The 17656-nt window shown below is 33.8% G+C and overlaps 3 protein-coding genes across 14 annotated transcripts in view; 2 read left to right on the plus strand and 1 right to left on the minus strand.

Moving 5' to 3' along the window:
- The window catches only part of LOC126719424 (uncharacterized), a 62570-nt gene that overhangs the window by 39069 nt on the left and 5845 nt on the right, over positions 1–17656 (plus strand). The gene's annotated exons all lie outside the window — the stretch shown is intronic.
- Positions 1–17656, plus strand: part of LOC126717544 (uncharacterized) — a 111128-nt gene that overhangs the window by 39056 nt on the left and 54416 nt on the right. The window lies entirely within an intron of this gene.
- LOC126717543 (putative disease resistance protein RGA3) overlaps positions 1–17656 on the minus strand; it is a 116085-nt gene that overhangs the window by 32706 nt on the left and 65723 nt on the right. For 2 of the 10 annotated variants that reach the window (XM_050419325.1, XM_050419317.1), the window contains exon 2: positions 5918–6008. The exons of 1 other annotated variant lie outside the window; for it this stretch is intronic. In XM_050419325.1, the coding sequence (XP_050275282.1) occupies positions 5918–6008 (91 nt within the window). Of the gene's footprint in view, positions 1–3193; positions 3295–4203; positions 4273–4490; positions 5310–5887; positions 6009–7053; positions 7303–17656 lie in introns of all 10 variants that reach the window. 7 more of the 10 variants (XM_050419335.1, XM_050419327.1, XM_050419328.1 and 4 more) reach the window with 7 other exon arrangements.

Raw genomic sequence — 17656 nt, forward strand, 5'->3', positions numbered from 1 at the left:
TTAATTTGTTTGGCGTTCTATAATTACATATATCCTCAAGGAAAAAAACTAAACTTTCGAGTGAGACATGATGGAATACAAAAAGAAAAGAAGTCACAAAAAACCAATAAGAAATTGATTTTATTTCTCTACCAAGAAGACTGTGATTGTTAATCTAACTAATGAACCCAAAACATTTAATATCTTCATATCTAATGGTGGTCATTCTATGCATTCCCCCATGCCGTGAAACACTTATGCCAGACAATGAAAAGGCACAATTTATTGACTTAGGAACTTAAATAGTAGCTACGTAACCCTATAACATTAAGACTAGATGATCAGTAACAATTATAGGTTCAAGCTATGAGGGCTTCCCTCTTTCTTCTTAAAATGAATTATCACTTGTTGATTGAAAATAGGTTTCAAGAATACAAAACTATGGATGGAAGGCCGAGTAAAGGTGTTATTTAAAAATTAACTAGTTTGCTTTTCATATGCCACCAACCCAAATGGACTACTAAAGAAGACTAGAATACAGGTTATTTATATTTATATTCATAAAATTAAATTAAATTAAAAAAACAAAAACTAAATTGCAGGTTAAGCTTGTTAGCAGCATCTTTGAAGTTATAACAGAACATTTTGTACATTAAGCCTTTTGCACAATGGTTAGATTGAATGAGGCCAAATGAGAATAGAGAATTTTGCATTATGTTCCAAATGAGTGAGACCAAAGCATTCCTATGCCCTTGAGGTTGGAAAAGTTAGACCATGGGTTAAACAACATATGCAACGACATCAGAAGAAGAGAAAGAAGAATATAAATATTAGTGACTAATTTGGATGTGTCCATTTTTTCATGTCATTCCAAATTGGGCAACTTCCAACAGGAAAAAAAAGGGTGGGGGGGATTTCTCAGCCCATGCCCATCCCCTCCACTCCTACTGCTAACACCCCACTCTTCCCCTTCTTCCATGGCAAGAAACTCCGAAGTCCTGAATCACAGGGACAAGAAATCTACACTGTTTGGTATCCAATCTCTGAAATCAGTACACTAATCCTATGATTGGATGGAGGGAGAGGGTAGATGGGTAGTAGAGGGGAGGTGGCCAGAAGGTGGCTGGAATTTCTAGCAAACTCCCTCCAACCAAACATAGGGTTAACCATGAAAATAAGCAAACTAAATTCCAAACCCTAAAACTTAAGGATAGAATTTACATAAGTTGAAAATCGTTGAAATATAGATGTCACCTATCACCTTTCCACCATATAACATGGATTACTTAGGAAATGTGCCATTATAAATGTTAGGACTTTTAGTGGATGGACAATTCCATGACAAATTATTTGTAACTATTGATCTTAAATTTCATCGTTTTCATGTAATTATGTGGATTGTTATTTGTATTGGGCTGGTTGTAGAGATTTGCCATTGTGGAAGCTTTGTCAAAATAAATTTGACACTCAAAAGAAAAGTATTTTGTCAAATACTTTGTGATAAATCTCACCACACTCAAATAGAATACACAAAGGAGTTATCAATAAATAGAATTTTTATTGATGCTTAATACATTACACACACTTTGCTACACACACCATTCTTCACTATTTCACTCACTACTTATTTCCTCACACTTATTTGCTATCTCCCTACACTTCTTATTAAATAGCTATATCACTTCTTTCGTATTAGATGCCTTACATGCATAACTGTAGAAGCTATATATAGAACTTACAAAGGAGACAAGAAAACAGAGCATTAAAAGCTTCCACCTAAAAGCAATTGAAACTATTCTACAAAGTTGCAATTGTTGAAATCATGGAGAAGAAAAGTCAAGGAAAGAAGATCTTTCCTTATTAGAACTCAGCCTCCCACGTTATTAGCATTCTTCACAGTTTCTCCACACCTTGCTTGTAGTGACACGCAAAATAGTTGAAGAAATTATCACTGGCCTAGTGCTAGAGTTGGTGATGACTCTCACATTGGTGAGGTGAAGTGCTACAAGTGTTGAAATCGAAGTTGGAAGCGGCAGAATTTCACTTCTATGAAATTGACAGCATTAGGTGAAATGTGAAGTGAATCAAATTTTGAAAAACAGTTGGATAGAGAGTTCGCCTCTCTATTCACCTCCCTCATTACAAGAGGAACTGTGAGAACCACTCCTATGAAATTGGCAGCATCAAGCGAAATGTGAAGCGAATCAAATTTTGAAAAACAGTTGGATAGAGAGTTCGCCTCTCTATTCACCTCCCTCATTACAAGAGGAACTGTGAGAACTTGAGACAACTCAGTTAATTCTTCTTTGCTGTTCTAGCCCATACCCTCACTATATAAGATCCCATTTTCAACAAATTTTGCACATCCAATTCCTATCTGCAGAGCTAGAGAGTACAAAAAAAAAAAAAAAAAAAAAAAAAAAAAAACCCTAGATCTTTAACCCTCATCAATCTCTCTACCTTCTCCCTCTCAAATTGTCAAAATTTCAAACAGGAGATTAAGACCATCACACCCATTACTACCTTAAGAGTTTTGGTGTTGATTGGAGCTTGGGAATCACTAGAACAGTCTCAGAATTGTCAAGGAGAAATGGAGATTGCAATTGGAGGCTCAATTGTGGATACGGAGGCTAGTGAGAAGAAAGGATTCGAGGAATCGGTTGCTAGTAGGAGTTGGAGGCTCAAGTACATAGTTACTACTTAGCTTGGAGGGTTTGTACGCAGTATGTATTGCAACTATTCTCATAAGTGGATTGTTTGGTGTTGTGATGCCCTGGAGAGGTTTTTCCACCGTGTTCTTAGGTTTTCCTCTTCATCAACACTTTGGTGTTCTTGTGGATGATTGATTTTTTGATCCATGCATGCTTATGTTAATTGCCTAATTATGATAAATTCAATATTTATCATAAGATTGACAATTGCAGTAAAAATTGGAGCCTAAATTGTTTGAATTAGATTAGTACAATTCTCAATACACTTGCTACAATATAAAATGATAAAGCGGTTTTTTTTCCGTGGCCTTTTCTCAAATGTGCATTCATGCATGAAAATATGCTTCATCATAAAATATACATCCCCAAGTATTAGGATCTAATGTTTGGTTTAAATGAGGCCAAAAGAAAGTTAAATATTTAGCATGAAGTTATTATGGATGGAGAAAATGATAAGGAAAAGCAAATTGATGATTGATCATAAATATCGAGATAAGCCTTACATTAGAAGAGTATATAATAGAAATCGAACAAAGCCAATGTATTTGTAGTTTCTTCTTCTTGCCTGTACTTCACACTCTTCCATGTAACGAAACACTTCAAACTATAAGACAAGAAAAGAGCACATGTCAAGAGTTGAAAAATAAAGATAAAGAAGTATGGACAGATCCTAGATAGCTTTTCACATGTCACCAAATCAGATTGACTACTAAAGAAAACCAGCAAGCCAGATTAAGCTTTTTTGATGCATCTTTGAAGTCATAGCACAGCTTTCTACAAAAAGCCCTATGATATGATGTTAGGATTGAATGAGGCCCAAAGCACAAGAAAGATATTTCATGGATGTATAGACTAAACAAGAGCAAAATATTTACTCGAGCACAAAATATGCTTTCTCATATTTCAGAATGTGATGTCTGGTTTAAATGAGGCCAACAAAATAAATCTTTAGCATGAGGTTTTTACAGATGGACAAGACCATCTCTTAACAGAAGATTAAGAAGAATATGTAGATATACCTTACAATAAAAGAGAAGATAAGAAACAACAAACTTTCAAATTTCTCGTCACATATATTATATATATCACCACTTGGAAACTTTTTTTTATACAAAATGTTATGTTGATGGATATTGCACAATTTTGTACAAATTGGACAACAATGTTCTGCAGAACTAGCAAAAGCAAAATAAAATGAGATGCAAGATGGAATTAAGTTTAGACACAAGAAAAAGTTGTTATTCAAAATAAAATAAAATAGAAATATTTTAACAAGGCCATATGCAATTAATAAAATCCACTTGTAAAATTTCAGTAACATTCATCCTGAAACTTTTTTACTTTTCAGTAGATAATCTTACAAGCATTCGCACATTTCTGTGACAATTAATATTTTACAGAATATTTTATTATAACATGGAAGAAATTACCTGTGACTGGATCAGACTTCTGCAACACTTAATCAAGCCAAGAAAGAACTTTGGCGACATAGACACGCACAAATCAACACAAGCACAAAGATCATTGGCCCTCTTCTTCGTCATCAGATATGCTCTTCTTGGTCAAACTCTTCTTCTCAATCCTGAAATGAAGAAAATGGGCAAGACCCACATAAACATTAAACCGTAAATGAAATAACCTAGTCAAATTATAGAGAATTTGATAAATTCATCAACCTACGTTGTTAGTAATTATTTCCCAGTAGGAAATTTTGGAAGAAAATAAGAATATTAATTGATTTTTTTATTATTTTTTGGGCAAAATAAAAGGAGGAGCCCGAGAAGAAGTAGAAAAAGTTACCTCATCGAATAACTTCTTGACCATCTCTTTGCACTTTAATAGAATTAATCTGAATCTCTAGGATGTGGGAAATCTTGGCCCAGTCCTCTCCTGTACTTCTTCGGTAACGTTTGCTGAGAATCGGACTCTTTACCACCGTAAACTCTTGCAATGAAGTTTTAAAAAGGAAGTCTGGCAGGGACTTTATCTTTGGGCATTGAGAAATTAGTAACCGTTGAAGACAGGGCATTATAATAATACGATCTTCCTCTTCTTGTCCTCCAATCCCAATCCATTCTTCCCAATTGCGCAAACGATCAAATGAGAGAGTTTTCAAATTTGGGAATATTTTTATTATGTCGTCTTTCTTGTTTTCAGATTCTATTCCCAAAAATTCAACACCCACCTTTTTGAATGGAAAAGAGGCACCACATATAAGTAAATATTCAAGGAACTGAAGCTTTCCCAGAGGAGGTAAACGCTTTAAATTTTCACCATTTGTCAGAGTAAGCCTTTTCAATTTGGCTAGGGACACCATCCAATTAGGGAACATTGTGGTGCCCTGGTATCGACCAATTCCTAATATCTCCAAGCCTGGAGGTGGCTCTAAGGCATTCAAAACTGATACATCAGTCTCCATTCTTCCTCTATGATTCTCTACGTTCTCTTCAGAAAAGTACAGATACAAATCACAGAGGCCTATCTTTTTCTTGAGCTCTGCATTCTTGGCCTCACACGCATCTACCACGTTCCCCAACCCATATATTTTAAGAGTTCCTTGAAGGTGTTTCAAATATTTTAATTCTCCGAGTCCACATCTTTGGCTATCATCCTTGCCACCTACACAGAAATGACTTAATTTTGTAAGAGAACTCAATCTCCCAATCTCTCTTGGAAACTTAAACTTACGGGTCCAAAAATCTTTTTCTTCCAAAATAAGATGTTTTAAGTTAATCAGTTTACTCATCCCTTGAGGTAATTTCTTGAGCTCATTTCGAAAATGAATTGCAATATTCAAAATTTTTAGATTGCAAAGATTACAGATAGTTTCAGGCAATCTATCTCCAGAGTAATAATGTATTTTGAGATACCTTAAATGGAACAAATTTCCTATAGCATCTGGAAGTTTAATTGCCTTTGTCCCACCATGTTGATAACTCAAAGTTAATGTCCGCAACCGTATAAAATGCTGGAACAACTTGGACAAGTTATGAGCTCTAAGACCAACGAAAATGAGGGTGTGTAGATTTTTTGCGTTGTAGATGGACTCTGGAATTTGATCATTTTGTGGAATTTCTAAATACAAATGTCGAGCATTTTGAAGATTTGGCCCAGACTCTTCGTAACCATTGATTGTGATGCATTCATTTTTTGCCATGAACTGAGCCATATCATGCACTATATCATGCATCTTGAACCTCATAATATTTTCATTATATCCATAATACCTAAAATCTTGGAAGAGAGAGCGAATGAGTAAAATTTCTAAGTAATCTCTTGCCACAATTCTCTCCATGTTTGCATTCGACTTAATATAACCTTGAGCCATCCACATAGATACCAAATCCTCTTCAAAAAAGTCATAATCTTTTGGAAAGACAGCACAAATTGAGAAACATCGTCTCAGTGGTGAGGGCAAATCATAATAACTCAGTAACAATGGTGCAAAAAGACCTCTTTCAACGTCTTGTAATTCCCACAATCTACTATAAAAAACCATCTCCCATTGTTCCTTCCGACTCTTGAAGCGCATGAGACTCCCTAGAGTCCTTGCAGCAAGGGGCAAGCCTTTGCACTTGTCTGATATTTTCCTACCAATCTCTTCTAAATCCTTACGTTGCTCAGAATCCCTGTCAAAAAATGCTATTGTACTAAAAATCGACCAGCAGTCATCATCAGACAATTCCTCCAAATAGATCCTTTTTGCACTTCCCATAACATTTGCAACTTCACTTTTACGTGTAGTGACTAGAATTCTACTGCCTTGGGCAGCATTTAGGAGTGCAAGCCTGAATGGCTCCCACAACGTAGAGTCTTCAGTCCACACATCATCGAAGACAAGAAAAAGCTTCCTTCCCCGAACCCATTCACACATTTCATCCATTAGACTTGGCCAGTCAGAAGTGTTGGAGTCACCACCTCCACAAATTTTAATGATTGCTTTGGCAACCATAAAGTGATCAAAAGGATCAGAAACACAAACCCACCCTTTTTTCCCAAAATGGGCTGAATTTAACTCACTATCATTATAGACTAGTTGAGCAAGAGTGGTTTTTCCAACACCACCCATGCCCACTAAAGAGATGACATGGGGGATCCTTTCTTCTTCATTACCCCTGCCCAATAGGATGCTCACTAGATCACCCTTAACCTTATCACGACCTAGAATGTTAGACGCATCAACATGGGAATCAGTTGGTGGTCTCACAACTTCTTCATTGCCACAATTCAGTACAAACTGGTACATATCCCCCTCTCTGTCAATCTCATCTAACTTTTCAACAATTTCTTTTATCTTAAGAGCAATATCTCGACGCTGAGAAACAGTAGAAACTGAGGAATTCAAGTTGGTTAGGGACCATACCTTCCTCCTCTTAGCGGTACTAGTTTCAGCTTCTTCTTCTTTCTCAATGTCTGCTTTGATCTTGGCTGTGTTCCACTCATCCAACACGTCAGCCATCTCGTAGGATACGTCGTTGAGCCTTTCTAACCAAAGCTTCACAGCTTTCTCCTTCACTTGCCTTTCCTCTGCATCGTCGAGCTTTGCCTGGATTGCTTGGAATTTGAGTTTAAGCTTTTCGACTTCTTCCTCGACATTTACAATGGACGTGACCTCTGAAGCAAAACGTGAAGCAAACCGATCCATGAACCCTGAAGCAATGAGTGAACCAAGAGCCCAAGCCATACTTGGAAATGGAACTCTTTTTTTTTTTTTTTTTTTTTTGAAAATCAAGAAAAGGAACTCTTTTTGATCGATAACACAAACACAAACACAGACAAACACAAAGAGACTACTGATGAAAGAGCAAATTGTTGATTGTGGCAAACAGATATAGGCTGCTCCAGGCCCAAGACCAAAGTACAACCAATCAATCAATAATGTTAGTATAGCTGAAACATATACAAAATTCAATCAAATTTTAAATAATTCAAATAAACAAAAAGCACCATAATTGTAGTTGTAGCCTTTGGAAAAAAATTTCAGTGGTATCCCTACCCTACCACCTTCATTCTCTGCACTCAATTAAATCCACGCGGTATGATCTATCCACCAACCAAAAAGAAAAAAGAATTTCCCTCCTTTCTACAAAGTCATGAACTTTATTATTTCGTACTTTTTATTATATAGTTATTTTACTTTATCTTTGTACTCCATGATATGAGACCCGGAAGAAAATTACATTTGAATCCATTCTGATGCTAAGCTTCACCTCATTTTCAAAATTAGCTTAGACTGTTCCCTTAAAAAATGATTAAAAATAAAAAGTTAAAATTAATCAAGCATAGTTCTTGTGGGAGATTTTATCGAAATGCTATCGAATGTGGAAAAATGGTCGGTAGGCCCATTTAACATATTAGACATTAGCATATTAAGATATTGTTTGAATTATTTTATATTTTGGGTTTTTAGAGCATTCATAGTAAAAGAAGTTAAATTTTTTAGCATATAGTAACTCAAAAACTTATTTTATCTATTTTAACAGCCTACTTTACAATGCACCTGTGGGGCCAGAGAATTTGTGATCTCGACCCACTTTACATTAGGGCCCAAGACCCGCGCCGAGGAGAGGTGTTGTTGAGGACATGCAACGAAAGTCTAAATGGCCTAGAGATATAGCCGAGGACTATCCTATCCTCGGCATCCCAAAACCTAGAAGGAAGGAACGACACGTCATCAAAGGCAGCCCCCAAAGCGCTCCCAGAAGAAAGGGCGAGTACAGTAGGACGCACACGGGGGTATAGTGTAGGAGCGGTTCAAGGAAAAGCTCTCACCTCCACATTGAATGCGCCAACAAACGTCCTGGCCGCATTAATGGGAAAAGGACCCCTGAACAATGTGGCGACGAAGAACAAGGAAAAGGCTGTCATTACTGCAATTAAGTACTCTGCGCCTAACAGAGCCATACTTTTCAGCTTTTACAACCACCCCCAACCACTTTGGATATGGGCTAATGGGACAAGTATCAGCCCTATAAAACTGAACCTACACGTGGACGTTCGAGGGAGGGGAAAAGCTAGTATAAAAGGAGGAGGAAGCAGTCTAGAAAGGGAGGGGGGACCAGGGCCAAGAACCGGAGCCACCCAGGCCGTGCTGAGGAGAAAATCTTCTTGGATAAGCACAGTTCACTTCTGTGCGATCATCTTGAACATCATGATTAACGGCTGTTCGTTCACCAAGACCCAGCCTTTTAGCTCACTCTCTACAAATTCATTGTATTGGGCCTGTTGGTCCAAGATCCCACCCACCGTGTGGTATTGGGCTGAAAAACGAGACCCTACAGCACCAAATATCAAAAGTTTTATTTTAACATTCAACACATTAAAATAATATAAACAATATAATAAAATAATATATCTAACACAATAAACAACAACCACAACCATCAATACATTAAAATACTCTTTTTTTTAACACCCTACATTAAAATATTATTTTTTTGGTTTTGAGTTTTAAGCTACAGCTAAAACTCAAATTCTTTTAACTTTGGCTTTTTTGCTGTAGAAGCTGTTTTAAGGGGATTGGTTGTTAAATTGACTTTTTAGTCAATTTAGCAACCTTATTGCTAATGCTTTTAGTGGAACAAAATTTCCTTGAATTGTTCTTGCCTTTTTCTCTAAAAATAATAAATAAAAAATTACTTCACATGTAGTTTGGAAATTACTTTCTAGTTTCCATATGTCCACCTACCTAGAAAGTAGAAACCATTTGAGATCAAAATTATTTTCTTAATGGTATTGGTGCAAGTGCAACACCAATTTGGTTCTCATTCCCAAATATTTTCGAATGTACTACACTTTCTTAGAAGCTGAATATAGCACTAGAATTTTCACTGATTTTTGGATGATCTTGTCACAAATGTTTAGTTTGGGTTGTGTATGAACTAAAACTAAGATCCAAAAGTGGGTTGTGTATAATTTAGTAATGGGATTTTGAGCTTGAAGGAGGTTGTAGTGATTCTAAATCTCTTGTTTAATTAAGGACCTGTTTGGTTGTGGGCTTGTTTGGTTGTGTTGTTTAAACAACAGTTTTCGTTGTTTAAACAACACAACACGTATTTCCACAATACTTTTTTACCTACATGTATTTTCACAACACTTAACAACGTTACTAGAATAACATTATCAAACGGGTCTGTGTTGTTTAATGAACAATTTTCATTGTTTAAACAACACAACACTTTTTCACCCATACGTATTTCCACAACATTTAAACAAGGTTACAGGAAGAACATTACCAAACAAGCGTAAGTGTTAGCAATTGAGATATTTGGTTTTGTTTGGATGGTAAGAGAATAAAATTATATTCATTTATTTTTTGGATTATTTTTTTAGCTTTTTAGCTTTTTAATGTTGTTCAATAGACTTAACATTACTTGTTTGGCATGGCATGATTTGATTGTTTCATCTACCATACATAACATGCTTAGATGTTACCTAATGATGGCATGGATAGAACGGTTTCCATTTCCCAATCAAAATATTGGTAACATTAGGGAACCAAATTAAAATTTTTAAAACTTTAGACCAAATTAAAATTTTTAAAACTTTTGTGGCAAAATAAATATGAATCCAAACTTTATGGTCTGTAATTTACAATTTTATATAGTAAAAAAAGATCTATATACTTTTTAGGATCATCGAAGAACTCAAATGGGTAGCATGGAGATTAAGTCTAGAAAGGGATTTTTTTTTTTTTTTTTACACTGCAAAAGTTACCAACGTCAATAACCAAACAAGTGATTCATTTTAAGGATAAAATAAATGAATTATATGAAGTGAGGGTGATTCTTACAATTCTTCCAACTCGTTGAATTCTTGGCTTTGTCCTGTCGACTGGATACTTAGATTTTCGTGATGTGCATCAACAAATTTCGGAGTTTTGGTCTGAACTCCAATAGAAGGTTATAGTAGGAAATCTGAAGATTGAAGAGTGAAGACTATGCTGAGCAATATGTGCCTACTTGACCAATTTGTGAAGGTGTGAACATTATTTTTGACTCTATACTGTGTTTCTCATTTTTTTTCCTAATTTTTTTTCTTCTCCACTCTCTTGTCATATGTTGTGTTAAGGTAAAGATTAGATTCAGTGTCCAGTTATACTAAATCCATCTGAATGATACTATATAATCCATTGCATCATATACGTTTATGTGTAGACTCTACATTCTCAAAAAGCAAAACCAGGACCAATAGTTAAAAAAAAAAAAAAAAAAAAAAGCACCGTAGTTGCAGCCTTTTGTAAAAAACAATTTCAGAGGTAGGCCTACCACATTCTAATCCACCATCTATTAAAAAGCTTAAAGGCCAACTGTAGTAGTCAAATTTCAATTAAGTGTGTGTTTGGAAAAAATTATTTTTGCCAACTTATTTTACTATTTAGTTTATTTTTGTTATTATTTATGGGTCCCACAACACTTTTTGATACTATTCAAGGGTCCCACTGTACTATTTCAGCTAACTTTTACTTTTATCTACAATACTTTCAGCAAAAAAAATTTTAGTTTAAGCAAAATAAGCGGATTCCAAACAGATCTCAAATGTGCGTTTGGCTCCAGCTTAAAAAGCCAACTTATTTTACTATTTAGCTTATTTTTGCTACTATTTATGAGCCCTACTGCACTTTTTGGTACTATTCACGGGTTCCACTTATTATTTCAGTTAACTTTTACCTTTATCTACAATACTTTTAGTAAAAAACTTTCAATTTCACCAAAATAAGCGGATCTCAAACAAACCCTAAATCCACATGGTACAAGCATATCTTTAGAATTCAAGTATAATAGGAAAATTTGTAAATTTTACATAATTTTACTTAAAAATGACTTATATCAGTTTGTGTATAATTATGTAAATTTACAAGTTTGTTACAATAATTATGTAAATTTATACTGATATTATTCATAAGAAAAAGAGTAGATTGTAGTTGTTGTGTGTGAAGAAAGAGAAACAATTATAAATTAGAAAAAAAACTAATATTTTAATAAAATATAGTATAAAATAAATAATCTAATGTGAGATATTTTTAAAAATTAATATGTAAAAAAAAAATTATGCTAAAATAAATGTAAATTTTTGCACGAGGATGCTTTTAGTTCACAGTTTACACACACACACACACACATATATATGTGTGTGTGTGTGCGTGCGCGCGCGCGAGAGAGAGAGAGAGAGGAACCTTCATAGTTCGCACTGATTTTACCCACAAACCAAAGAAATGAATTTCCCCACTTTTTTCAAAGTCATGAACTTTTTTATTTTGTACTATATAGTTATTTTACTTTTTCTTTGTCCTCCATGATATGGGACCCAGAGAAAATTACATTTGAATCCATTCTGATGCTTTATGCTTTACCTCATTTTCAAAATTGGCTTAGATTGTTCCCTTCAAAAAATGAAAAAAAAAAAAGAAAAAAAAGAAAAAGAAAAAAAAAAAAAAAAGCTACAATCAAGCATAGTTCTTGTGGAAGATTTTAATAAATTGCTATCGAATGTGGAAAAAATGTCGGTAAGCCTATTTTACATATTAAACATTAAGATATTGTTTGAATGATTTTCTAGTTTGGGTTTTTAGTGCACCAAAATTTTCTTGATATGTTCTTGCCTTTTTCTCTTTAAAAAAAAAAAAAAAAATTACTTGATATGGTGTGGAAATTACTTTCCACTTTCCATATGTCCACCTACCTAAAAAGTATAAACCATATGAAATCAAATTTATTTTCTTAATGGGATTGGTGCAACACCAATTTGGTTCTCATTTTCAAATATTTTCGAATCTACTACATTTTCTCAGAAGCTGGATATAACACTAGAATTTTCACTAATATTAAAGAGATCACACACTAATCATTTTATGGAAATTATCCTCTTCTCCCATATTCAGATATTAATCATGCTTAAAGGAGTTAATTTATGGAGTTTTAAATGTAGTTAACATGTGCCACTTGAGGAAGGTGTACTCCAACTAGGACCAAAGTGTACGCTTACTAAAGCAAGTTGTGGGCACAAGCACCCATGATGAGTGGTTTCCTTATGGGAAGTATGCCTTAGCCTGTAGTGAACTGGGCGAAGGGTAAAAATGGAGTTGTCACCTGGTTTAGGTTCAAGAACCAAATTAGGCATTTTGGGCCACTTACTTATTTGCATAGGTCTGCATACCAAATTATGAGTCCGGAGTTTGGGTATTGCTTGGGAAGATGTTAGGCAACTAAGACCGTCCAGCTTGTGGGCCGGCCTCCATTATGTATTGCTAGATTATATTTAGTTAAAGAGTTTATTAAGAGAGCCATAACCCTTAACCTTAACATGCATCATGCACTTAAATAAAATAATATACACAACATGTTAAAGATCACATCATAACATATAAGGAAACAAATCAAACAGATTATATTAAACATGGAAAGTTGACAATTAAATAAAGCAAATAAGGAAAAAATATCAAATAAAACAAACATGGCAAGATTGACCAAATAAAATATGGAAAGCAAATAAACATGATTAATTAACCTAAAACAAAGTCAAACAGAGTCATAGGGCATGTGAAAAATGATTAATTAAATGAAACAAGAAATTCTGCCCAAATTTGGGTTCGGGAGGTGTATGCATACTTAACCATGCGTACGCATGTTTGTAAACATGCGCACACATACTTGAGTATGCGTACGCATCCTCAACATAGAACTTGCAGATTTCACATGTTATTGAATCATATACATACTTGAGCTTAAATAAAAGAGATTAACAAGATAAGCACTAGAATAAATAAATGATTACATCATGGTTAGATTAATACACATCAAATAAATATAACAACAATCAACTATAACACGTGAATAATTAAACTAACACCAACACAAACAACATGTCAATATAACATAAAAACCAAATAAAGTCACAAACGCAACTAAGAACTGATTATAAACAACCTAAATAATATTAACACATATCAAAAGAATTTTAAAAAAATAATTTAAATATAACAACTAGAGAAATTACATTAAGAAACTTATGTGAATCATATTAAACAAAGGAAGAAATCATAGATAGAAGACTCACTTTGATTAAAATTATGAGTTTGAGATTATTTAATAGACCCCTAGTGCCTACAATACAAAGATTAGATTGAGAGATCAAGATAACTAAATAATCACAATAGTTTTTAGGAATTGTCGATGCCTCGTAGCAGTCGACCACCCATCTTGGCGACGCCTGCACTCCCTCCCCGAAGGGTGGTGCACGGGCTCAGGTGCTATGAAGAATGTAAAAAGGGTAACCTCTAGTGTGTGATTGAAGTGAGTCAATTTTAATTTATTATTTCCAAATGTAGTAAAGTCGCCACCAATCATTGGGTTTTTTCTAAGGTGTGATTGGTCACCTGATTCTATTTGATTTTATTACCAATCCTAAACTAAGAAAAATGATCGTTTTTCCTAATCTAATATGGATGCTACAAAATCTTGATTCTTGAGTTCGGAAGTCTGGTTACGTGTGAGAAGGATGTGAGGCACCCCACAACGCCTGTCCAAAGACAGTCCTTTATTTTGGTAAAATTTTAATTTTCAGTCATTGGCAATTAAAAATAAACTATTGGCATTAGCTTTTAGGGCTTTAAAAGAGTTGGGTTTTGAGGTTTGATTTGTGTCGGTAGGCCCATTTTGATTTGAGAGATTTTAATGAGTTGCTATTTATTCATTGAATGTGGAAAAATGGTCAGTAGGCCTATTTTACATATTAGACATTAAGAATATTGTTTGAATGATTCTATATTTTAGGTTTTTAGTGAACCAAAATTTTCTTGATGTGTTCTTGCTTTTTCTTAAAAAAAATAAATAAATAATAAAAAAATTACTTGATGTGGCGTGGAAATTACATTCCAATTTCCATACGTCCACGTACCTAGAAAGTAGAAACCATATGAAATCAAAATTATTATCTTAATGGGATTGGTGCAACATCAATTTGGTTCTCATTCCCATATATTTTCAAATCTACTACATTTTCTCAGAGCACTAGAATTTTCACTGATTTCCGGATGATCTTGTCACAAATGTTTAGTTTGGGTTGTGTATGAACGTTGAACTAAAACTAAGATCCAAAGTGCGTTGTGAATAATTTGGTGAAGGGATCTTGAGTTTGAAGGAGGTTGTAGTGATTCTAAAAATCTCTTGTTTAATTTTGTGTTAGAAATTGAGATGTTGAGTTTTATTTGGATGGTAAGAGAATAAAATTATTTTGCTTTTTATTTTTTAGTTGTTATTATTTTGGATTTTTTTTAGCTTTTTAATTTTTTTTATTGTTTTTTAATTGACTTGACATTATTTGTTTGACGTGGCATGATTTGATTGGTTCATCTAGCATACATAACATGCTTAGATGTTACCTAATGAAGGCGCGAACAAAAGGGTTCCCATTTCCCAATAAAAAATTGGTAAAGTTAGGGAACCAAATTACAAATTTTGAGGCAAAATAAATATTAATCCAAACTTTGTGAGTTGTAATTTACAATTTTATACATTAAAAAAATGTATATACTTTTCAGGATCAAAGGCTTTGAAGAACTCACATGGGTAGCGTGAAGATTGAGTCTCATAAGGGATTTTTTTATTTTTATTTTATTTTTACACTAATCAGATTGATAATCCATATACAAGATTAAACAGTAGACGTTACTAGCGTCAATAACCAAACAAGTGATTCATTTTAAGGATCTAATAAACGAATTACATGAAGTGAGGATGATTCTTACAATTCTTCCAACTCGTTGAATTCTTGACTCCTTAAGTTTGTCATGTCGGCTGGATACTTAAGATTTTCGTTATGTGCATTAGCAAATTCCGGAGTTTAGGTCTAAACTTCGATAGAAGCTTACAATAGGAAATATGAAGATTGAAGAGTGAAGACTATGATATGCAATGTGTGGCCAAAAAGGCCATTCCTTTGGGATTCTTTAATAGACTAGATGGAATCACCTAACCAATTTGTGAAGGAGTAAATGTTACCTTTGACTCAATTCTATGTTTCTCATCTTTTTTTTTTTCTTAATCCTTTCACCTTTTTTTTTCTTTTCCACTCTCTTGTCATTTGTTGTGTCAAGGTAAGGATTGGGTCCAGTGTTCAATTGCACTAGACCCGTCCAGATGATGCTATATAATTTGTTGTATCATATACGTTTATTTGTGGATGAAAATCCAATCATGTGAGACAACTTGGATATATTCGAGCTATAGACCTTATGTATGAGGGTTTGGTCATCCATGTTAATAGCACAAAATCAAATAAAATGAAAATTCTATACTTATTTGACAAGAGCATTTTGGGCAACAATTTTGTCGTTGGCTTTTGCTGCTCTTAGCAATGGAATCGACTTGTTACTCGCATTGTAGGATTAGGCATTGTTGACATTGTTGAAGGTTTGAGCTTTGCTAAGAGGTGAGGCTAAGAAACTACCAGGCAAAAAATCCTAGTATGCGCAAATCATTTCTTGATAGACTAGCTCAACTATGAGGACATGCTCTACAAGCATTGCAACTCTAATGGGACATGATAACACCTAATGTAGTTCTTTGTGAATGTATTATTAAATTACTATTTTAAAATATCACATTTTTATTACACATTTTCATTATTCTTAACTCATACGTCAAATTTCGTTTTGATTCAATGAATAATCTAATATTTTGTGTAAAATTTTAAAATATAAGAAATTTTAAATTTAAAGACTTTTATAAATTAGCTAGTTATTGATATATTATCTTAAACTTTTACAAACATGCAAGTATAAGGAGTAAATGTAATTTAACCCCAAAAAAAAGAAAACTGTAATTGAAAAATGGATTTATCAAAATACACATCCTTGAAAAATTATGGAGTAGTGTAATAGGTGGAGTGCTTTGGTTTGTATATTTAAGCTGCTTGCATTGTCTTATTCGTACATAACTATACATTATAAATGTTTTTTTTTTATATAGTTTAAAATGGATAGTTGCCCATCCCATGAGTTCAGGGCTCAAACTCACCCCATAAAGGACACCAAACGTGCCCATTAACAAAAGGGTCTTTGGTGGTACTATCCTTTTTTTCTTCTTCTTCTTCATTTTTTTATTGAAAGGCCAAGCAAGCTTCAATAGATAAATACAATAGATATGGATACTTCAAATTGTATTTCTTCTTCTTCTTCTTTTTAATTTTTTTTATAAATATTTTTCGTGGTATTTGGTAATATTCAATATAACATGTTAGATAATAAATGGCATTCAGTGACTTTTTAATTTTTTTTTTTTTTAAAAAAAAATTGACTAGTAGGAGTTTAATGAAATATATAGCTCAGCAGTCAACACCACACTTTACAGTGTTATGCTAGAGTTGATCGCCACCCTTGTTTTGCTTTGCTAGAAGAGCCAAATTAAAGGCATGAATATTATTTAATTCCATGTTGACAGTTTTGCTTAGGGCATTGCATTATTATTTTCTTAATGGGATTGGTGCAACATCAATTTAGTTCTCACTCCCAAATATTTTTGAATCTACTATATTTTCTTAGAAGCTGAATATGCACTAGAATTTTCACTGCTATTAAAGAGATCACACACTATCCATTTAATGGAAATTATCCTCTTCTCCTATATTCAAATATTAATCATGCTTATAAATGAATTAATTTATAGAGTTTTAAATGTAGTCAACATATGCCACATAAGGAAGGTGTACTCTATCTGTTTGGATACCGCTTATTGCTGAAAAGTGAAAATACTATAACAAAATAATTTTTAAATATGTAAATAGTACTGTGAGACCCAATTTTATAAAAAAAGTTGCTAAATAAAGATATTTGTAGATCTCATATACAGTGCACGATGCTCATAAAAAAAATGCTTTAACTGGAAAACGCACAAAACACACTTCCCAAATGGAAGCTAACTAGGAACAAAGTGTACCCTTACTAAAGCAAGTGTATGATCCTTAGTGCA

This window comes from Quercus robur, chromosome 3, assembly GCF_932294415.1.
Source record: "Quercus robur chromosome 3, dhQueRobu3.1, whole genome shotgun sequence".
NCBI classification, from domain to species: domain Eukaryota; kingdom Viridiplantae; phylum Streptophyta; class Magnoliopsida; order Fagales; family Fagaceae; genus Quercus; species Quercus robur.